The sequence below is a fragment of the Aulonocara sp. 'chitande type north' Nkhata Bay genome, linkage group LG16 (genome assembly GCF_057382095.1).
Source record: "Aulonocara sp. 'chitande type north' Nkhata Bay isolate Kocher_YH1m ecotype deep benthic linkage group LG16, A_spYH_male_GT1.1, whole genome shotgun sequence".
NCBI lineage: Eukaryota > Metazoa > Chordata > Actinopteri > Cichliformes > Cichlidae > Aulonocara > Aulonocara sp. 'chitande type north' Nkhata Bay.
Window position 1 is genome coordinate 27,514,233 of NC_141359.1, and position 24,777 is coordinate 27,539,009.

General features: G+C 40.9%; 1 protein-coding gene across 1 annotated transcript; it reads left to right on the plus strand.

Moving 5' to 3' along the window:
* The first annotated feature begins 299 nt into the window (after positions 1-299).
* Positions 300-24,475, plus strand: LOC147311739 (neuroligin-4, X-linked-like). Its single transcript, XM_086266263.1, has 9 exons — positions 300-665; positions 1,948-2,910; positions 3,727-3,876; positions 6,664-6,849; positions 8,373-8,823; positions 12,715-12,928; positions 14,141-14,265; positions 17,028-17,637; positions 21,359-24,475. The coding sequence occupies exons 2-9, from the start codon at positions 2,436-2,438 to the stop codon at positions 21,764-21,766; spliced, it is 2,619 nt and encodes an 872-aa protein (XP_086122389.1). The 5' UTR covers positions 300-665; positions 1,948-2,435; the 3' UTR covers positions 21,767-24,475.
* The last annotated feature ends 302 nt before the right edge of the window (positions 24,476-24,777 follow it).

Genomic DNA, 24,777 nt, shown 5'->3' on the forward strand with positions numbered 1-24,777 from the left:
ATGGTGTCCACCTCTCTGTATGTGTGTGAGTGTGTGTTCCCATGAACAGGTCGGTCCTCTCCTCTCCTCTCCTGTCCTGTCCTCTCCTCCACCCCCTTCTTTCCATGTCTGCGCTTCCTCGCGGAGCTAGGTGCGTATCATTGGATCAGTAGCTGTTGGCTGCCACACTGTCCAATCGCATCTAGGAAGAGAAAATAGAGAGAAAGAGGGGGAGAGAGAGGGGGGGGGGGGGGGGGGGGGGGGGAAGCGAGGAAGCGAGGGGGAGATGGGGGAGGAGAAAGAAAGGGAGAGAGGGAGAGAAGGAGATTGATCACTTGAACGTCCTGGGCCCTGTATTCCTCGGAGAAACATTAAAATTTCTACTATAGCTCCAAACAAATCTTTTTTTCCTTCTTCTTGTTCTTCCCACCTTTCTCAGGCGGAAGGCTTGTAGGTTGTTTTGTTTTTTTTCTTCTTGTTTCTTTTTTGGGTTATTCCCACCCCGGAGACGTGCCACCACCACCACCACCACCAGCAGCAGTAGCAGCAGCAGCAGAGGAATATCTCCCAATATCCCATCCCGGGCACGTCGGATAAGCTGCAGCAGCGAAAACACGCGGCAAATATTGCGGTGGAAGGGAAAGGAGAGCAGGTCCATGGGATTTCACACCTCTCACCCAGCCTGGGTACGGTATATCCTACATTTTTGTCATTTGAGGATTTTTTCCCCTTCTACTGCAGCGGGGATGCAGGTTGAGGCTTTGCATTTGAGTGTGTGTGTGAGTGTGTGTGTGAGTGAGTGAGCGTGTTTTGCCGTAGTCAGCTTCAGAGCCGATAGAGATTTAGACAGGGAATTCTACCTCACAGGCAAGCATTTTTCCACACTTATTTGTTTTTTATTCTTCTTCATCGCACACGCTTTCCCTCTCGTTCGTTATAATAAGAAAGCAGCCTAGCTTTTATCTGTTCTTTCTATATGAAAATACACAAGGGGAGGGTGGCAGGCGGGTTTGCCTTGATAAATGGAGCGTTATTCATCAGCGTGTGTGTGATCACCACTGGAATGTTAACTAGCACCTTGGACAGCAGACACCAATACAATCTAACATAAGAGGAGCGACAGCGCGCTGATCCTTTTACACTCTAATATCTTTGCAGCTTACAGTGGGTCGGCGTGTGTGTGTGCGTGCGCGCGCGGATGTGTGTGTGATTATACAGAGAATTGATGTTTCTCTCTCTTTGTGCGCGTATGTGGACGCGTGTGTTAATATTCTGCCCTCAGGCCCTCGGGGAGAGAGAGAGAGAGAGAGAGAGAGAGAGAGAGAGAGAGAGAGAGCAGTGTCGGCTGGGAAGCAGCTGTGAGTGTGTGTGTGTGTGTGAGAGTGTGTGTGAGTGCGCTTGAGATGGAGAGGGAAAAAGACTGAGCATGTAAGGTGACAAAGAAAGTGTGTGTGAGACATTTAAAAAAAAAGGTGTATTGCACGCATCTTAGGTGGTGGGATAGAGAGCAAAGTATGCGTGTGCGTGGTCGTGCGCGCGTCACAGGCTTCCTACCTTATGCTACATGCAGGTCAGGAGCCCTACGGTGTATTCGGGGTTTAATTAAGCGTGTGACGTGACACCCTCCCATCCCCCCATCGGGGTCCTGTGATCTGTGAAACAGTGTGTAGTGAGGATGTGACACAGCAGCCCTGACAGTCTGACACCGAGTTAAGCTGAGCGGACAACATCTCGTTTGCCCTATCTATCACTCCCATATCTATTTTTATCATGAAAAGAAAGCAAGGTGCACAAGCCGGCCTTGTGATGTCATATGTGTGTCTCCTGTGTGTTTGTGTGTGTGTGTGAGACATTTTATTTATTTATTTTTTGTTGCCCTGTGATTATTCTAATCAGGACTAATTAAATCCATTCTTTCTCTTTTTTTCCCCTCCTCCGCTTTTCTCTGCCTCTCTTTCTCTTATCCAGGCGGCAGTTTGGGCTTGTTATGGGGGTGACCCGAAGGAGAAAGTGACAGCGGAACAGTGATGCCACTGTTTACATAACAGGAGAGACTTGCACACACATACATGCACAAACATATACACACAGACATGCAAGCAGGCTCAAATCGCCAGTCCAAGACATACACACTCACTTAAACAGTTCCACACATGCATACACTCTGAGACGGCGTATTGAACGGAGTCACTGACTGAGTCACTGCACACTCAGAGGAACAGAATCACTGACTCACACACAGGAACACACACAGACAGACACATACACAAGGGGAAAAGGTTGTTTGCAGGAGCCAGGACTGTGTTGTGTGTGCTATGGGCCAAGCTGAGCAGCAGCTGTGTGTGAGTGTTGGATACATCTGAAGGGTCAAAGCAGCCGGAACCCTCTGCCTCCCCCAGTTCCTCCCCTTGCCCCTCCTATCCCTCCTCTTCCAGCTATCCCCAAAACACATCATCATGTCCGAGCTGAGGACCAGCAGACTTTTATCCCCCCCTTCATCCTTCTCTTTCCACCTCAGGTTTCTATCCCTCCTCCTCTCCCTCTGCCTTTCCCTTTCTCTCTATCCACCCTCCTTATTGGCACAACAGACTGTGCCGGTCATTTCTACGGCACAGGGCCGTATCCGTGGCATCTTGACCCCGCTGCCCTCAGACCTCCTTGGGCCTGTCATTCAGTACCTTGGAGTACCCTACGCCAGGCCTCCAACGGGGGATCGGCGCTTCCAGCCGCCTGAGCCGCCCTTACCTTGGCCAGGAATACGAAACGTGACGCAGTTTGCTCCTGTGTGCCCACAGTCATTGGATGAGAGGAGCATACTGGGAGACATGATGCCATCCTGGCTCACTGCTAACTTGGATATAGCAGCGACGTACCTCACTCACCAGAGCGAGGACTGTCTCTACCTCAATATCTATGTGCCAACTGAGGAAGGTAAGTGAACCTAGTGGTGTGCAGTGAAATCTGGGGGCAGGGAAGGAAAACAAGCGTGCAGGATTGGGATTAGGATTACATGGTTAGGTTCATTTTGCTCTACACTGGCTAAGAGGATGATACTTGATTGTGGGAATATTTTGGGCATGACAAATGATTAAATCATGAGTGTCCTGTCAGAGCACAGACATAACCTTGACAAACAAATAAATCTTTTTTTTTTTAAATTATACCTTGCTCCCTCAACCCCCTCTGCACACTGCTGGTTGAACCAACACTTAATATGCAGACACCTGCGTCAGTCGCCATGGGGTTTACGCCTTTACTTGTGGAGGAAAGTGGGAAGGACACAGACTAACTCATGCATACATATTGGTTCATACACATGCATGTGACCCTACGCACACGCATACACACATACACACGCCATGGCATTGAACGCTCCCACCACTTCAATTTATACCCACCAACTGAAAAATGAAGGCAGGGGAGCAAATAAACCCGAAGAGTGATCAAAGGCTGAGATACATAAAAATGGACACATGGACATTTACACACACACAGCCACAGATGCACACACAAACAGAATAAAGCTGTGCAAAAAGTTATGCAAAAAAATGCCATGTGATGCTAATATCTATCTATCTATCTATCTATCTATCTATCTATCTATCTATCTATCTATCTATCTATCTATCTATCTATCTATCTATCTATCTATCTATCTATCTATCTATCTATCTATCTATCTATCTATCTATCTATCTATCTATCTATCTATCTATCTTAACCCATCTCTATCTTTCTCTTGCCCAGACATCCATGAGGAGGGGCAGAGGCCAGTGATGGTCTACGTCCACGGTGGCTCATACACAGAAGGCACCGGTAACATGATGGATGGCAGTGTGCTTGCAAGCTATGGCAATGTCATCGTCATAACTCTCAACTACCGCCTAGGAGTATTAGGTAAAAATTATCTACATTTCATACCCATCCTGTCTCCAGTATGTATACAATTTGGCTGTATTAAGTGTATATGCTCATGGTTTGTTTTTGTATTGCCTTTATTTTTAAGTTTAAGTCTCCCAAATCCAAGCAGCCACAAGCAGGTTTTTAGTGAATCGCTTCTAAAATGGCTGAATTTGAGCTTCAAAACTGTGCTCCACCCTTCGAGAGAGAACAATAGCAGAGCAATTACTGCCAAGGTGCTCTGGGTATCACTGCAGTGTCATACACCTACTGTATGGTAATTTCCATTATGAAGCGGTAGTCTAAAGGGTGATGGATGAATAATAATTTGAAATGCGTTGTCCACATCTCAGTGGCACTTATTTAATCTGGGAATTTAGTCTTTTCCAGAAAAATTAAATTGCATAGGAAGAGATGGATATTTTACCCCATGATAGAAGCAGATGAAGGTGGGAATGCATAAATCAAAAGGTCCACCGATGGCAGTGGTCACCGCAGTGGTGAGATTTATCAGAATGATCTTACACCAGGAAAAAAAATGCATTAGTTTGGAGAAAACGGCATTTTACATTGTTGCTTTACACTAATTCAGTTTTAGTTTTAGTTTATTAGATATTATGAGCTATAATTGAGAGTTCAGGGTTGATGCAGTGTGTACTTTGTAAATGAATTTTTTTTACATGTAATATTTCTGCTTTTTCTCATTATGTGGGAACTTTCTTTTATAAGATACAACAGTTTCGTTTAAAACAAAATTCAGTTTTTACGTCTCAACACAGAAGTCAAATCTAGAGTATACTTACCATCTGGATTGTTTAATCCTTCAACGAGCTATGAAATGTGAAAACCATTAGTGAGCTGTTTTTACCCAGGGGGCCCTTTCCGTTTATTTTTTAAATTTTTTTCTTTAAGTGGAAACATGTTGAGTATGGGGGTCCCTGGTGGAAAAAGAAAACCCCCCTGAAGCCACCCCCCCACCACCACTACTAGCATCGACTCAAATCTGATCCACTTTACCTCCATGACTCTCTGACTCATTGCTCTCTGAACAGCAAAAATCTGATTCCCTGTGGTTTTTCTAATTTTAGGCAGCTATGCAAAGCTCACAGGTTGGATAATCAGAATGTCTTAAAATCCTGGTATTAAGCATTCTTGTGGTTGTAATTATTAAAATTACAAAGAGCTGAGTAGGGCCACAGGAGGGTTAAAAATAAATGCGAGGCCTCATTTACTGTATTACACTAAGGGCATGAACATTTAGTTGTTTGTGTGAGGCCCGTATATTGATTCAATCAATATACAGGCAACACATCCCACTGACTGGGTAAAAGCATTCTAATAAGAAGGTGCCCACTATTTAGCAGTGAGAGTGAGGAAAATATGAAAATAATATGTAAGTTAGAAACATGTGGATACTGTATCTTTTCTACTTTAATGCCTGATTTAGCTTATACAGCTAAAAAAATGACATCCCTTATTATAATATGCATGATTATGTAAATTAGTAATAGAAAAACTAGACTGGTGTTTTGTATTAATTAATAGGTGGCTTTTAATTAAATTTTATCGGTTTATATATCTTTTACTTGCACATGCAAATCATTTTCAGGCTGTTTGAGAGACATTTCTCTCCCAAAAGTAAGGACACATCTGGGTTCCTCCTTAATTAGGCAGAGAATGTTTTTTGAAAATTGGGTTTGAATACATGCTAAAAGGTTAATACGTTTTTAAATGCTAATTTCCAAGGCTTTCATTAGACATTGATTTTATAAGATGGAATAAATCTGCATGTGGTTAGTGGGTGAGAAGAAATTCCATTTAATTCTGACCTTGGGGAAAATATAGCAACTACTGCTGTAATCATCATTCAGAGCCAAATAAAGACCCTCCTACATGCTTCTTTGTGTCTTCACTCCATCCCCTGTGTTTACACCACCTGCGCCTTCTCCATCATCATCACTATCACCATCAAGCTACATCTCGAGTACATCTTCTTCCTTCTCCTCGCCATTGTCACCATAAGTTGGATGCATGAGGTGAGCCCATTTATTAAAAGCGATGTACAATTATGCACATGAGCATAAATGAAATAAATAAACGATTGACTCAAAATTTTTTTCCCCAGAATATGAAAGCACATTATACAGTTATAATAATCACAGAGCTCTTCTAAACGAATATAATCCTTACAGTGTCCTTCTTTTTACTTCAGAGAAATTTCTGACAAATGCACATAAGTGGTGAAATGTATTTTAGCATTGCTTTTCTTGCTCATTATACTCTTATGTGCTTGAGGTTCACAGAAATGAGCTTTTGCAGTAATGAGATAGAGGAGTGAGCCGTTAGGATCCTCGTGTTTAGTTAACATCAGTAGTAAAGGGAATAAGGGATCGCTGCAGTTGTAACTGCATGCACATGTAGATTTATGCGTTTATCTCCGTGTGTAATTGATATTTCCTGACATCAGAATCAGAATCAGAATCAGAATACTTTATTGATCCCTGGGGGAAATTATTTTTTGTTACAGTGCTCCATTTTAAACCAACAATGAATGAATGAATATGGATGTAACTTGTTGATTTGATTCAGTTTGAGGAATTGCAGGAGAGGCACATCACTTTTCATGAATTTTAAACTTCAATGTATCATAAAAACAACTTGTGAATAATTAACAGTATGAATGCCGTAATCTTGTGCCCAACTTTGTGTTTTCTTTTGAGTTTCTTTTTGTTATTGTGAGATAAAGATGCACCACTTCTTCCTTCTCTCTCTGCCTACCTATAGGATTCCTTAGTACAGGTGACCAGGCAGCAAAAGGGAACTACGGCTTGCTTGACCAGATCCAGGCCCTGCGCTGGGTGAAGGAAAATATCGCAGCCTTTGGTGGGGATCCAAACAGGGTCACGGTGTTTGGATCAGGGGCTGGAGCATCCTGCGTGAGCCTCCTCACCTTGTCGCACTACTCGGAGGGTGAGCGAGAATCAAAGATAAAAAGTGTATTGATGTACTGTGTTTTATTCAGTTCAACCTTTAAAGATGGGTGACAAATGAAAAGAAAAACCAACTGTCAAGCCACAACATGCCATCAGTGCAACTTTAGGGTAGTGGTGGACTATCAAGGTTTCCCCCTTTTTTGGTCTTTTGATGATGGCGGTTAAGAGCCCTGGTTAGCATGTCAATCCAGAATTTCCCATAGGTGTTTTCATTGGAGTCGACATCCAAAAACTCTGAAGACCACAATGTATGACTTAAGTAATTTCATACTTATTACATCATTAACTCATTCACTGCCATTGACGTCTATAGACGTCAATTGAAAAACTTACGTTGACTGCCATTGACGTCTATAGACGACAATTACGTTTCCAATGGGAGGGGCTAGAATACAACCTCGGGCAGCTTGTCAGTGAACATCAGACTGCTTGAAATGTATTTTTCACAAAAAGCTCGTTTTCTCCCTTTTTGTGGTCAAAACAGGCATTTTTGGTGGAACCCACCTCTCTTCTACAGCTGATTACTAAAGAATGGAAAATGGTAGAAACAAGCTTTTTTTTTTTGGATGGAAGAAGAGAGTCTGTTCTTCATTTTGGTAGGTTCAGCGTTTATATGATCATAACACACAGTTTTCTGTGGCTCTTCAAAAATGAGTAAAAATGCTCAAAAACCCTGGCAGTGAATGAGTTAAGTGAGTCCACTATCCCTATGGGTGGAGGCACTGTCATCCTGGGAGAGAGCACGGCGATCAAGACAAAAAATAAATAAATGCCTCATCGTAGGATAAAGGTGATCAGTCAGAATAACAATGTATTGATTTGCAGTGACCCACCTCCAAGAATCTCCAAGGGGAGAACCAAATCATGGCAGAAAAAATGCCCCCCCCATCCACCACCAGTCACTTGATCTCCTTGCCATAGATTTCAAGAATTCAGCGATCATTATCACCCATCTGTATGTTAAACTTTTTTTTGCATTTAAAAATATATAAAGAGAATGGACAGATTGTGATGGTGGTTGGTAGGTAGGTGGCTGCTTTGTAAGCTCTGACATTTACCATTATGAATCTTTTCAAGGTCTCCAGTGAACCGTTGCAGCTTTCATTTAGTGGTCTTAATGCCTGAAAAAGCCTTTGAATTCTGTGAATAATATAGCCTGCCCGTGACTCATATAGCCTAGGGCTGTTATTATTTTTAACTTTTAACATTTAACTCTTACTTCAACTTAGTATGCCAGATATAACCTGTCATACTTTAAATCAGAATAATGCAGATCTTCGATGCCAATTTTTTTTCCCTTGCCGTGGGAATGATTGCTTCTGGATCTATTTATGTGTGCAAATGTGTTGTGCAACCTTCCGGTGTGCATTCAAGTGGCTGTGCATCCATGCACACATGTGTGGGTGCATGTGCACCCATATATATGTGCCTCAGTGTATACAGGCTACATCTACACCCAGATTTGTATTTACAGTATGTTTGTGTGTTCATGTGTATCAGACCTGTTCCACAGAGCCATCATCCAGAGTGGCAGTGCTTTAGCCAGCTGGGCTGTCAACTACCAGCCAAGCAAGTATGCCCGGCAGCTCGGTGAAAGAGTGGGCTGCGGCATCGATGACAGCACGCAACTGGTTGCCTGCCTCCAGGGCCGGAGTTACCGTGAACTTGTGGAGCAGAACATAACACCAGCCAAATATCATACAGCTTTTGCCCCGGTGATTGATGGTGATGTTATACCTGATGACCCCCAGATTCTGATGGAGCAGGGAGAGTTTCTGAACTACGACGTGATGCTGGGGGTTAATCAGGGCGAGGGCGTGAAGTTTGTGGAGGGCATAGTGGACTCAGAGGACGGTGTCAGTGCTGAGGACTTTGACTTTGCAGTGTCGGACTTTGTGGATAGTTTGTATGGATACCCAGAGGGCCGAGACACATTGAGAGAAAGCATAAGGTGAGTTATGTTTCTGAATATACTTAAAAAATGAGTAATAAGTGAGGGGATAATAATGTGACATTCCAAATAATATAATTATCAGATTTCTTTTAGAAAGTTAGATGGGATCATTGATACGAAGCTAATAAATGTGACCCTGCAGTTAGAAGTGTGTCAGCTAGCTGTGATGTAATAGTGTGAACAGCTTGATGTTCTGTCCTAAAGAAACAGACTCCAGCATGTCTAAAGTTTATGAAAAAATATCTGTCATGGCTGTGACCAGGGATGGAAGAAGCACTTTACAACAGTACTTAGTAAAAATCAGACAGTTTAATGTCACCCATTGGTTTTGATCTTCACATTTTAAAGTATCAGTGTTAGTGTTTTCCCCAGCACCATGTTGTTTTCTTGGAGCCAGAAGTTAGCTTATATGGATGGAAAAGTGGAGTGCTAATTCATTAGCTAATACTAGCTAAGCTGCATTCATAAACTGTTCCGGTGCAACACATAGACACACATATCAGCTAATTAGCGCTATGTAACGTGCAAATAACACAGTGACAATTGTACTCACCAAAACTGAAGGAGAAATGTCTTGGATGGCTGCAAAAGAAGCCACAACATTAATCAGATAATCCATTAAAAATGCTCCACAGGGCCCCAATAGTACATAGAAGATAAAAAGGTCCAGTTTTTATCTTCTATTGCAGCAGTGAAGGTGAGGCCTAGCAGACACCAGTTAGCGCCATCTGCCTATGATGGGTTAGTCAATCAATGTGGTTATGCCCATAATTCAATTACCCAGTGGTTAAGAGGAGGGAAACTATCCGCAGAGCCCAAAATTGTTTTTGATCCATGCTGTGAATATGCTTTTTGATGCTGCAAAGTTGGACATTTTACCACTATGAAGATTGAGTCTCTTGCAGCCAGCCTAAAGTGGCACCTGGAGGAATTGCAGTTGGCTTCATTTTTCAGCTCTGGAGGTTGCTCCTTCGTAAAAAGAAAAAAGAAAAGTATCCCTTTCCTTAAAGAGATTTTATGCTAAAATAAAAAGAGTTTCCTTCAAATGTAGTCACTAAAATGTGAGTAAAATTAACATGGCAACTGTCAATAGAGTATTTTCCAGGGGGTGGCCTTTACAGAATTTAGAAGAAAATAGAACCGAACAACCAGAGTGGGTGTCCTCAGACTCTGTGTAGCAATATTAAGCTACATAAATCAAATAATCAGCCTCAGCTGATGAGGCATCAGTACAGCCGACAACACTGAAATCTCTAAACAATATAAGCTAATTACACACAGCAGCTGCAGCCCACTAACACACATAGATTACATAGGCACTAACTGTGGTGCTCACAGTTAGTTTGTTGTAGTTCCTTCCTGACTCTGATTTTGCTCCAGGTTCAGCTTTTCTGTTTTTCACTTCTCAGTTTAATCTGCCTCTAAGCCTTCAAACACTGAGCTGAATGAGACTTTTGAAGTTACAACATTTGTGCAATAAGTTATGGGGCTTTCAGACACAAAATGACATTGCCTGTCCCATGGGATCCCTGCATGATCATTACATCCCCTTTACATTATTTACATTTTTTAATAGATCTGCAGTTATAGGTTAAAGCAGATTACAAACCTGAGCTATTTTTACATTTATTGCCTACTGACAATGAACTTGCTGACATGCCTACCTGTTTTAAAGATAACTCTTTACTCCTCGGCCTTAAAGCAAACCTGTTTCTAAAAATTCAGGAAATTAAAAAAAATCAGTCTCAGCTTTTCCTCTATTTTGCCTTCTTTGTCTGGCTGGATGTTTCATTTCAAGTGGCCATACTGGGATATTTGTCATAGTAGTCAAAATTTAGATTATCTGAACGTGCAAACTACCAACATTCAAACCCAACCCCTTTGTTCCCGAGTGAGAGAAAGAGAGAGAGAGAAATGGGGAGAGCAGCTGTGGCCAAGCAGGCTAGAAAGTGGATGATGAGGAGAGCAGTGCGAGCAAGAAAAACATTATTTTCTGATCGTTACATGGCGGTCGCGTTCTGAAGCACAAATAAGCACACCCACACTGTCGTCCTGTCTACTGTTGCCTCAGTCCCACTGTTGGTCAAACAGACACACAGACCTGCGGCTCTAAAGACATCCATGACACAGACAGAGATCAGAGGAGAGAGATGGCCTTTGTTCCAATATTCTTACTACCATGCTGCTTATTATATAAGATAAAGATTTAGTATGTCACAATACAGTATGTCCAAAACAGTATGCCAAAATGACAAGGATGTCCCACAGCATCCAGTCACTATTTGAAGCATGCAAACCAACATGCTTTTCTGGCTATTATGACTCACAATCCTCCGTGTGGTAGAAGATATGAGCCGTGCATCACAAGACGGATGATTTAAGTAACCTTCCAAATCGCATATTTTTTTTCTTAAATTTTTGCCTCACAGACTTCACACTATATTAAAGTACTATGTCCAAATCTAAGGCATACTTCATACTAGGAGACATAGCTTGTAAGGGCGACTGCAGCCTTGAACACAACAGAATAATAAGAATATACAAGCAGGCCATGGGTCTGAGAAAACCAACCGCCCACATGCAGGTCATAGGTGATGAAGGGATAGCAAAGCCCCCCCCCACACAAGTGTTTTAGCATTGAACCCGAAACAGCGTGAACAAGCAGTGCAACAACTATATTCATGAGGTAAAGTTCACGGAGAACATGTGTGCTTCACAGTAAACAAGCTGGTTTTTATGTCAGCTACAGCTTCTTGTTCCGTTCTCACGTGTTTATTATCCCTATTTCATGTGACATTTGTTTTGACTCTGCAGCATATACCAATGTAGCCAAAGTTTGGACTCATAAAACACTAGTGGCACTGTAATGAGAATAAATGTAATTTGTTACTTCCTCCCTTCACATTGACAGTGTCTTGCCTCCAGGCAGTGATTCCTAGAATAAAGGAAACCAGCAGGAGACTTAGTGGAAAAAGACACAGCATATTAGTGAGCTTTAGAGGTGTTGGTTAGCAATTATTTTAACACGGACAAAATGAGTTGTTTTCTCCAACTGCTAGAACAAAAGGCTACTTCTACTGCTCCCTTAATCACAGAGGGGTCACTACAGTGGGTTGCTCTGCATATTTGATTTGGCAGATTTTTTATACCGGATGACTTTCCTGACACATCGCCCAAGGGATTTGAGTCTCCTCCTGGGACTGAGCCGGGGATGATTTGCTTGTTAGGCAAATGTGTAAACCACTACACTGTAGTATCTGCATGCTAAGCTAAGTTAACTGATCCCTCATTGTAGCTTCAAATATATCAAACTGACATGCAAGTGGGAACAATCTTCTGGTCAAAGGCATGGCAAAAAGCATAGTTAGCAAAATCTAAAAGCCATAGACAACTGTAGACATAGTGTGGTGTCTTAAAACTGAAGCAGTGCAGAGGGACCTTAAACCTGAATTCCTTATGATGCGCTGCATAGGGTGACTGCTCTGGTTGCAAAAAGAGCTGACCTTAGTTTCCAATGATGAGTTTATGGTCTCTAGTTTTGCAGGAGGTATTATTTAGGTATTATTTCATGCAATTTACTGTTAATTTTATACATTATGAGTTAGCTATGTAGTGTCAAACAAATAATGCTTGCATGCTTTAGGGCTGGTTTACTTTGTGACTGTTGAATCACCACTGTATAAGCATGCGGATCCATCTCTTCCTCTCGACATCTGGATTCAAGGTGCAAGACCTTTATTGTCATTGTGCAAGGACAACAGAATTTGAATCCTTGGTATATAAATATCCGTTCGCTGTGAAATCTTGTTGCTCTGTAATGCATATAATAGATTTGCTGAAAGATGAGATGATCGATTGACTAAATTTCAAATGTATTTATGATTTAAGGTTCATGTACACAGACTGGGCGGATCGGGACAATGCAGAAACCCGCAGGAAGACACTAGTGGCGCTTTTTACTGACCATCAGTGGGTGGCACCAGCAATAGCAACAGCTGATCTCCACGCTCAGTATGGGTCTCCTACCTACTTCTACTCATTTTACCACCACTGCCAGAGTGACGCCACGCCACCTTGGGCCGACTCTGCCCACGGTGATGAGGTGAGATCAAAGTACATGAGCAGTATCTGTTGCATGGGAAGAGTTATTAAGCACTAGGCTCAAGAAATGAGACTAAATATCAAAGAGGATAGAAGAAAGACTTCGCAAAGGACGGTGACTAATCTGAGTAATTAACTCTAAAGCAAATTTGACAAAATGACTTATTTCTCAAAGAATCTTGAAAGATTTATACAATGAATGAGGAGCTTTGGGGTTTGTTACTGCTTCACATTGATCTGTTCAAAATACTTGATTAAGGAATTTGTTAGAGCATTAAATATCAGAAATGTTCATGAAATAACTTGTGCTACAGGCCTTTTAGGTGGTTAAGTAGTTATATGCTGTGTATGTGTATTTTTCCTGACTATTTATATGAAACAGCTCTTTGTTCATGCATGTGATGACTGAATTATGATGGTAACAATATGGCTATAACAGGACACAAAATTCACACTTTAGTCTAATTTCGACTACAGAGTCATTGTTGGTTGTGTATTTGTTTGTGCACACCAACAACATTTCTTTTTCAAAATAATGAAATAAATGTAAAATGCATAATTGGCTGTAATTCACAAGGTTTTCAAATGTTGTGCATTAAGTAAGAAAGTACTTTGATCTTTTCACCCTTGCATAAAAAATGTCCACTAAGACAAGTGAAATACATTTACAATTAACTTAAATTACCCATTAAAGCCAGCAGTGCAATTTCAGTAATGTTGCCCATCTCACTTTTTGCCACTCCACATGTGATTGAACATTGTAACGAAGCTAAGACCCTTTTAATAAATAATTGAAGCTGGGCTCTGCTGCCAGTGCATATGGGTGCACAGGTGATGATATACATAAATGCCTGTTCTTTGTTTGTCCCACCCCTGGCGCTGATTGGCTAATCGTAAGTGCTTTCCTTGGCTCAAGTATGTAATAGCTGAAGGGCGAAAGCGATATGCAGGTGTAGAGCTCTACTGTAGTCCTCTGTTAGTCAACATAAGATAACATAACATGAAAAAGCATAAAAAATATTGCACTATCCCTGCTACAAAGTAAGATCACAAACAAAACATGTAATATGAAAATGATTAGATACCAGAGTATGGAAATATGATCAAATTAAATGTGCAGGATCTGACTCAGTAGTGCTTCAGTCATGCTTATGGTTGGAGTCCATAGAACAAATGTATTGACTCTAACATGAATATGTGTGTATATGTGTAGGTGCCTTATGTGTTCGGCGTGCCCATGGTGGGACCCACCGATCTGTTCAACTGTAACTTCTCCAAAAACGATGTGATGCTGAGTGCGGTCGTTATGACCTACTGGACCAACTTTGCCAAGACTGGGTGAGTTAATAAAATGTCCGCTGCAATGTGAGATGTTGTTCTGTTGGAAAATCCCGCGGAGAATTAAGCAAACACAAGCAAAAGTCCATAAAAAAGACAAAAAACAGAGGATGGCTTCGGCGTCATTCAGTCTTTTCAAACGGAGAAACCCGTTTCTAATTTCTGCTATTAATACATAATCCCCTCCCACATGTGTAAAATGTCTCATGACTGAGAATGAAAGCCAAGACACTTAATCACATTTTACAAGTGCAAAAGAAAATGCACAGCTGTCAAAGTCAAAGATCAGTCGTTCCTTGTCCTTTTTTTTAACTGACTATGCAAAGACGAGGTTTTGGCAACGCAAAGTGTTGTTTCTGAAAGTGTGGACATTTCAGTCTTGATTTTACTGGAATAAATCTCCTCCAGGCTTGAAATAGGACAGCCAAGTTTCAAGTCTATAATGTTATCAAGATAAACAGCCTCTCCACTTTGCAGCGCTTGATATCCTTTCCATGTGCTTAATTTGTGGACAGATTAATAATAAAGATTAACACAGGCACCGAGCTATCTGTCAATGTTTACACACAGAGAGTTCAGTCAAAGAGGGAACAAAGAGGAGAATGTAAAAGTTTTGATTGTTAGCATTGAGTTGTAGGCATTGGCATGAGTTTATCGAAAACAGGCAGGAGTAATAAGCTTAATCGCTCAGCTTCTTTATTAAATTAAGCAATATTTAACATAGCAAATAATGGCACGAGAACCACATTTCTCCAGAAAAATTTGATTGCAATTGTCGTAGAAGTTGAATTTTAATGTAGCATTAGATGAAAACATCGCACTTTTAGAGCAACAAAAATAATGAGCTCACAGGCAAAGGATATGTTATTGTAATGCCTTTTCCTTCAAGAGCTCTCTGATGTCTGACGAGAAGACGCCGCTGTAGACACAATAATGAAAGCAGCACCGCAGACTAATTTTGGCAAAGTGGGCATACAGGTTGTCTGTCATGTCAATGTCTTGACAGGCATTTCTTCTGGGACCTTGGCGGAAATAGTTAAAGAGCTCCTGCTCTTGAAAAAAAAGTCTTTGAGGACAGCCAAGGTGATGTCCTAAAAGAGGAATCAATTGATTAATTTGCTGTTGCTTGACAAATGTCTTCTCTTCTCTTCTCTTCTCTTCTCTTCTCTTCTCTTCTCTTCTCTTCTCTTCTCTTCTCTTCTCTTCTCTTCTCTTCTCTTCTCTTCTCTTCTCTTCTCTTCTCTTCTCTTCTCTTCTCTTCTCTTCTCTTCTCTTCTCTGACGCAATGAGAAATATAGTTTATTCAGTATGTTGAATTAAAACTAAGTAGCAAAGAGCAATCCAAATTATTAAAGCAGACTGAAGTGGTCTGCCCATAGCTTTGAAAAATATTGCTGCCACAGAAAAAGCCCGCATTAAAACTTTACAAACCTGACAATCCACACTGATAAGAGTGCCTTTTATCTTTCCACGCTGACATTATATACAAGATAAAAGTAATTGTTGAAGATGGACCTTCTTTCTGCAGTGCTTGAAGTGAGTAATTACCAGTAATTAATCCAATTGAGGCTCAATCCACTGAGACCTCTTCAGATTAACAGAAACATCTGTGGTCTAAACCTTGATCTAAATCACCGCAGAGCCTCGCTGTTTCACAGCGTAAAGAACCAGGACAGTGCGCTCACATAATTTGACTGTGGCATGAAATAAAGATATCTTTAATGTGAATGCATTAAGGCAGTCACATTGCATTAAGTTAGCTGTTTCTAGCCCATAGTCTGTATTGTCATTACCGTCGCAGCAAGCCGCAGCGCAAAATCACCAAGTAGGCATGTGAAGATTTCAGTATACACTTCAATTATCAAAGGGGAACTTTCTCTGAAGAAAGATTTCTCTCGGCTCTGAGTGCCTCGGATGGTGATGGAACTCTGCGACAGCTCAATTTAACAGGGGAGATGTGATGCTCCCTGATGTATATTTTGCACGCCTCTGTGTGGGCGTATAAATCCTCAGCTTGTGTGCATTTGTGTGTCGGTGGGTCTTTAAGCTAGCAGCCTTTTTGTGCTGTTCATAAGGTGTTGATTGACAAGCGAGCACATAGCACGTAACTGGCAAGTCTGTGAAGATGCGCTGCCGTTTGACTCCCAACATTTTAGCTGCTGACACAAATAAGTCGGTAAATCGACAAATAAATGCCTGTCGGCATGTGTCAGAGAAGTGATTTTTCAAGCTATTTCCACTGTACCACGCACACATTCATCTCTAATGTAGATATCTGACAGGTTTGCACGCAGTTCAAACTGCAGGAGTTTGAACTGTGCATTAACAGGAATGTTCTGTAAGAGGCATATAAACTGCACAAAAATCAATGAACTAAAACGAAACCACCTCGCAGCTATGTTTACAGGAAAATAAATCTTGTTTTGCGTTGTAGCAAATATTTTTTGCTTCTGGTTTGTCTTATGTCACTTTAATATTGATTAGAAAGTCTGATGAAACTGTTGTGCCAGCTTGAGCGAAACCCGGCATCCTCGGAGGATGATTGCCAGCACAGAAGGAGCTGAGAACTCCCTGACATTTGAGAAGCAAGGGAAAAAAAAGTCATTGATATTTGTACGTCAAATGAATATCTGAGCCACACGTGGTGCAACATGAGATCATTTGCTAAATGTGTTTAATTTCTTTGTTTCTTTTAGTATTATTTTCTTTAAGGTTACAGTTATTTGTTAGCAACAAATAAATCCTTCTCTCGCATTTTTCAGTGATCCAAACCAGCCAGTTCCTCAAGATACCAAGTTTATCCACACAAAGCCTAATCGCTTCGAGGAAGTGGCTTGGTCTAAATACACCCCCAAGGAGCAGCTGTATCTCCACATTGGCCTCAAGCCCCGTGTCAGAGACCACTACCGTGCTACCAAAATCTCCTTCTGGCTCCAGCTGGTCCCACACTTGCATCATGTCAACGAGCTCCTCCAGTCGGTGTCGTCTTTCACTCACAGTCCCTCTCCACAGGATGACACCCCTTACTCTTACACTAAGCGTCTATCCAAAGGTTGGCCTCCTAGCAGTACACGCCACCCGGGTTCCCCAGGAGGTACTCCACAACCACCCGAGCCCGCGTTAGGACAAGGTGGAGAAGAAAATGGGGTCCGTGTCCCTAATGAGGACTACTCCACTGAGCTCTCAGTGACTATTGCAGTAGGAGCGTCACTGTTGTTTCTTAACATACTTGCATTTGCGGCTCTTCTTTACAAAAAAGACAAAAGGCGTCTGGAGCATCGTAGGCCACGTCCGCTTCCCCCACCGAGGAGAGACATCACGCCAGCAGACGTTGCAGCCCACCTACAGGGGGAGGGACTGATGTCATTACAGGTAAGTCACAGTGTGGGTGGCTGCACATGCTTTGCACATGTGATGAAGTCTAGATTGCGGTGAGTCATGGTGTGCTTGTGTAGCCACAGAAATCCTCTTCAAAGATCTTTGTTTAGCTTGGCGGTTTGTCTGTTTGTTTGTTTGTTTGTCACCAAGATTAGCTGTAATTCTGTAGCAAAAGTTATAGAATTACATCAACCTTCTTGGAGAGGTGGAGCATGGGCAAAGTAAGACCCCATTCCATTTTTGTGTGCACAATCAGAGCGCTTTCTTTGAATCCTGCAAAATTGGGGATCAGCCTTGGCAGAGGTCTGTGCTCCCTGAGTGCCCTTTCAGATTCAAGCTATATGGAAAATAATCACGCTCATTGTCAGCGAGTCAGTTGAGGTTTTGTGTGACGACGTAATTAAACTCTTGTCAGTGTAGCAGCTGCCAGTAGAGCACTCTTGCAAAACACAGCCCGTCATCAGCAGACATTATCAGTGTGAGGATCCGTGTGTATCTGTGAGTGTTGATGCATGTGCAGGTGTTAGCTGTGTACAATTGCCTGAATTGCTTTCATTTGCCTCGAGTTCATTCAATATCTGGCCTCTTTGGAGCATTGTTAGCCGCTTGTCGCTTTTAAATCTCACACAGCGAGTGCTAAATGTTAGATATGTTTTATAGCTGACAAATCTTAATTGGCAATTGAACTACAGTAATCAAGTTCAGCACAACAGCTGCCAGATTTATGTTTTAAGTCCGTATTTTCAATTCTGTGTTTCTTTAAATATAAAAATCTAACATTTTATTAGAACGTATTCTTGGGTTTTACATTATTCTGGCTAAGAAAAACATATGATTGTAGAACAGGAGGCAAAACTTGGACTGTTGAGGAGGGCCGCACCAATAAGCTTATTTATAAAGAAATAAAATTAACTGACCAAAACTAAGTTCAACTTATTCGTGTGGCCCTCCGCAAAGGTCCCAGTTTTCCTTGGGAAAATTAATTACCCACCGCTGATGTAGAGTAATACCTAAAAATCAGTCAAATAAAGGCAGGAGGGGTTTATATGACAAATAGCATGAGGTAGTTAGAATTTGATTTGATTTGTTTTATGGATTCAAGTCCTAACTCTGTGTGGAGGTGCTCAAAGCTGGCTCTGAATCAGGTGCAATGAAATCCCAGTTTACCAAGACGTTTGACTCTTTAAAGGCGATCTCACTAATGTGAATGTCTCACATCGGTGTGCAGGTGCATCTAGGATTTTTAAAAATGGGGTGGCATAGGGGGACCTGAGTACTAGTCTGGGGCTGTGGAATGGAATATCAGAAAATTGGGCCAATAATCAGTGTTATATTGATTTTAATTGCAGACAGACCTCTTGCTTCCATAAACATGCATTAAGAGACATGCTTGCCCTGTAACAATATAGTGGCTTCACTGAAGCACAAGATTCAATCGCAGGGTAATGGAGCTAACAAAAGGCGGTCTGGTTAGAGCCTTAAATATGTTTTATTCAATTGAGTTGTAGAACAATGACTCATACATCGTTGCACCATTTCAAGGTAAAGGAGTTAGAGAATGGTCGGAAATGGACCCCAGCAACTATGAGACATATTTCAAAACGTAATTTTTTATATATGCAATTAACACACAAGCTTTCAGTTAATATTATTTTATTATTTATCATGTTTTTTGCCCTTGTTCCCCCATAATTTCCTTCCACGATTGACAGAGGGCATAACTAACAACACTAAGATGCAGAGTGGCTGCCAATCTTTACCATTCATCATGACTTTCATACAGTGCAAATTACTGTAGTATATATGAAAGATCAGATGCAAATACCTCTAAGCCCATCTGACACATTTTGTTTTAAGCATTTTTTAAAATCAGGTTCCTGATTAGAAATTATAGTAAAATTTCATTTGAGACTGAATTAAATGCCTTATTTTCAAAAACTCTAGTCAGTTCTTGGGTTTTCAACAAATTCAATTGTCTTCTGCAGCCAAACCCCTGTTGTCCATCTGTGCTGGTTTTGCAGAATACTTTTTGTACAAGATGTAGGAAAGGCTTGCAAAATCACTAAAGATTCAACTGGAAATAAATGATTCAAAATGAATAACTGAACAATAGCCACACAGTACAACAAAATAATCAATAAATAATAAATAGAAGAGATTACACAATCACTATGCCCTGTGCTGTTGTTATAATAAATAAAAAATAAAAACAGAATTATGATATATCAAATAAATAAATTACTCTAAAACCAGTGAATACTTGTTGTGTCGAGCAAGCTAACCCTCCATGGCACGGTGTTGCCTCAGGCAACAAACCACACTTTTGCTTATTAAACCGTCCCTTTAACCATTTAAAGCCTGAACCATGAAATAATTGCCAGAAAATTCAATTTTTTAAAAAAAATGAAGAGTTGGAACTATTAGACAAATTTGTTTAAAAAATGAATTTAATAATAATTTCTGTTTTTTCATTTGTGTCATATTTGCTGCATCAGGCTTAAAATTGTATTGTGTCATTTTTAAGTTATTCAGGGGGAAAAATCACACTGATGATGTAGAAGTCTCAACAATGAATAAAGTACCGTGTTTCAAAAATGATACACAGGCATTAATGGGTCAATTTAAGGGTTTATTCTTATTTTTCTATTTTTATTTCATGACACATGTCACAAATGTGTGACACGGTGCCCAGACTACCGTCCTTTATATGTTGAAATCGCTACATTCAAAAATATGTTCCTATGCCTGAACATGTGAAGAAATATATTTGGGTGTTTAAATGCAGATTTTGCAAAATTTAATAGCATTACTGCTCAAAAAGACTTATGAAGGATTATGTTGTCATTTACTGCCCATCATTTGAATCACATGTGTATATTTGATATATCAAAGTTCTCAAAAAGTAGGGTTAAATATAATATTTTCTCCAAAAATTAAAAAACCATGCCATGTCTAAAATATCAAGTAGTGCCTGAAAGGGGCAAACAACATCATGATAATAGTCTGACCACAATGATAAATGGAACTTGACCTGATTAAATGTCAGATGATCTTATTCACATCTTCTCGTTGGTGGTGCTGTGAACATGGAGGCTTTTCCTGACAAAGGAAAGCGGTGCTTATTTTGGAGGAGGCTCAGTGTCTGGTTTAGCCAGGTTTGAAGTGAAAGCCTTCTATTATCATATGCTACCCACTGAGAGCTTTCACTTGATATCGCTTTCTCATTTTAGATCGAGGTGGCATTTAGAGGCTTGTGCATTCATTATATATTTATATAAACCAGTGATATTTTATGCTGGTCTTGGATAGCACCTGCTAAATGGTATTTAAAGGGAAGAAAATTGCCCACTGAAGTAGGTATAATGATTAATTGTTTATTTTACTGAACTGTGGCTTTATACATAATTGTGCTGATGTTGGCCATGTGGGGATTTGGTGTTTTTCTCAGATTTATTTCACTGTGAATTCAATATTTTTTCAGTTTTTGGACTGTTTGCTGGGTAAAACATGAAATCCAAACCCATTAAACTAGTTTCTCATGTTATCTTTTATTCAGGAGTAATGATAAATTAATTACTTGATTAAATACCCGGTAGATTAATTTATCATAGAAACAATACTCAGTTGCTGCCCTAGATGTGGTTATTTAATAATGCATTTTTTTGTTTTGTTTTGACCTCCTTGTTTTCTCTCGTCCAACTTTCCAAACCTGTAGGTGAAGCAGCTGGAGTGTGACGCTGCCTCAGCAGATGAACGGAACAACGCTCACCATCATCACACCCTGGATACTCTAGATGCGCTGGATGGGTTGGACACCCAGGACATCTACAGCACACTGGACACTGTGCGCCTCACCTGCCCACCTGATTACACCCTCACGTTGCGCCGCTCACCCGACGATGTCCCCCTCATGACCTCTCTGACCCCGGGATCGCTGCCCGTGACCCCGGGGTCTCACCCCGTTACTCCTGCGACGCCAATGACCCCAATGACGCCTGGATCGGTGGCCGGGATGAGGATGGGGCATCCTCACCAGGGATACACACACCATAGCCCATATAGTAATACACACTTGCCACACACACACATCTCCACGCACACACACTCCACCACGCGTGTATAACCGCAGCAAGATACCGCAGCACATAGATACAACACACACCCTTACTTAAACACACACACACACACACACACACACACTGAACAAAAGACTTAAATACCTCTACTAATTACCCTGCAGGATTGTTACAGAAGGAATGACAGAGAGACATTTTTCAGTAACAGGATGTAAAGACAAACAGCTGTGTGTTGCATGTCTGGGGAACTGAAACCTAAAACTGGATCAGACGAGATACTCATTTGCTCATAACCCGATGAGCCAGGACATCCATCAAATGTCTGAAAACCTGCTTTGGATTTTAAATCTGCTTTTTCTACAACTGAGGAGGAGGATGAGGAGCACTGTGGCAAAGGGGTCAGTTACTTTACATCTCTTACTGCACCTGAGCTGCGCAGTGCAAACCGTGCTGAGGCTGAAGAGAGCAGATGTAGATGCAGAACTGAGTTATGAAGTACCACACACACAGACTGCTGATGTCAACTTGAACAACCTGTGAAATGTGAATGTAGCATTTTTTTTTCATTAAAAGATCAAAGGCCCTATCTGCCAAGGATCAAACTAAGCTGAGGAGAAAATAACAAATTCCAGCGAGAGATGGATGTAAAAAAAAAAACAAAAAAGGAAAAAGCAGAGAAAGAGGAAGAGGGGGATTGAAAAGACAACATAAGCTGAAGGAAAAAGTTTGCGCGATGGTGGGAAAGAGATTAAGATTTCATTGAGAGGGATTTAACAGCTGTGAGAGTGAGGAAGACAAAGGGAGATAGAGTGATATGAAGAAAAAAAACACACACACAGAAATGGAAAGTGTGCCAAGAGAAAGAAATTAGCTTCAGAAGAAGAAGGGGCCTCTGAAGTGTTGCCAGACTTACTGAAGAATCACTCTAACCAGCTATGTGTTAAACTCTTGTAAATAGAATGGAAAGATACAGATGATATATTATGATTTACAGCATTTACCTGCTCTTGCATTAAAACATGACTTATTTAACCACATTATTGCTTTCATTTCAGATATTACTATATTATTGTATAGATGTCCTAAAGCAAGGCTGGTTGTCTTTCTATCTCAACCCACTGTAATATGTACACAGTACCTTTATTTACAGACTATATTTGCTATGCACAGTCATTTGAGTAATTCTTAACAATGTGAGCATTTAGGTACTTGTTTAGTTGTTGAAATATAGGACATTTTTCACTCCATCCTGTCTTTTTTTTGATCATTGGGAAGATGAGCTAGTACTGTGTAGATAATGCAATATTGGTTTGATGATTGAGCACCAGCCAAAAACCACGAACCCTTTGAACCTTTCCTGCTCTCCTTCCCTTCGCATTCCTAAAATTCTTCGTCAAGGCCTTACCCGTATTACCTAAAAAACCAAAATGTAATCTGAAGATTTACAGACAGATGGTGATTGTTCAGGAGTTCAAAAATCACTGCATGTCTCCCCAAACATTCAAAGAACAAAAGGCTTAAATACCTCTACTAATAACCCTGCGGGGTTGTTACAGAAGGCATGAGGGAAAGACTTTTTTTTGGGACAAATGCTGTCGAAAATCACAGCATGTCCCTCAAAATTCAAGGATTCGTTCTGTTGTTTTTTTCAAGCCCCACTGTTTTACGAACCCACGACTGGATTGCACCCATTAAAATATAAAAGCCGCCATCACGCCTGCCAACCCCTCCTAAATAAAACAAAGAAGTCTTGTTGCTTAGACTCTCTTGACGCTGTCACCCACAGTCTGTAGAGAAATGTGGCGGTGTCACCAACAATTTATCGGTAGTAAGCTCGATGTTTGGCTTACTACCTGCCACCATGGTGCCAATTGTTTGCCAGATTTGATAAATGAGGTGGAGTCTGGGTGGAGCAGAAGAGGGGACAATCACAGTTGCTTTGTGTTACAGTGTGAGGCAAACATGCTGCTTTTTACGCCTTAACATCCTCTTAATGGAGCAATATTTTTCCAAATTTCTATCAAGACACACCGGGAAAGCAGTTAAATTAATTATCACTCCCCCCCTCCCCACCCAGACTACATCATGTGGAAATAATGGCTGATTTTAGCGTGAGTACTTGCTGCTTTGGTCATCATAATAGGATATGAAGCATTTATGAAATCATAGTCTTATCTGGTTGCTACTGTGAAGCTAAAAACTTTTTTTCTTTGCTCCAACTAAAAACCCAGATTCCAGGAACTTCACCAAAAGCCATAACGATGGCGCAGAGAAGCTCCCATTTTACTCCCTTTTATTTCTGCCTTCCTTGTCCTGATCTGGTTCCTATCCAACCCCTTCCTTTCCCCCTCCCAGCCTCATTTGTGCAGCTACATTGCAGCTTTGACAGCGAGGCCTATTTAACCTCCTCTCATCCTAAGTAACTTCTTCATGAGAGATTTTAGTTACCTGTCAACAGAATACATGAAAAATGAAAGCTGAAAAAAAAATTGTGGATGGTAAGCAAAGACCTTTTACAAAGAGATATAAAAATAACATTTAACAAATGTTTGATTGACTGAATATTTTTTTCATATATGGGTTTACTGACTCAGCGGATGGCTGGATTGTGTCAAGCATAAAACATTTCTGCTGCATTTTTGAAAAATAAAAATATCAGTATTTTACAATTATGAGCATTTTAAATGCCTTGTATGTCTTCATTTTTAAAACAATTAGAGTGAAATAGGAGGATTCCAGTAATGTCATCTCTGTTTTGATTAGATAAAGTGGTTGTTTTCCGTTGGATATTATGGGCGATATGCTGCATTCCTTTTACATCGGAAGTCTGATGTCAGAGGTGGGAGTGACTTCATTCCAGAGTTGACTGCTTTCCAGTATTGGTAGCTTTGAATGCAAGGGAAATCCGCATTTGTTGTGCTCCCTAGACATGTGATGCTGTTCATCCATCACTAGCAATACACAACACGATGCTTATTTTTCAGCTTAATACAGCTGTGCAGGGCGTTTACAGATAGCGTGTGGACGGTTCTCTACGTGTGGCTTATTTAGCCATTAA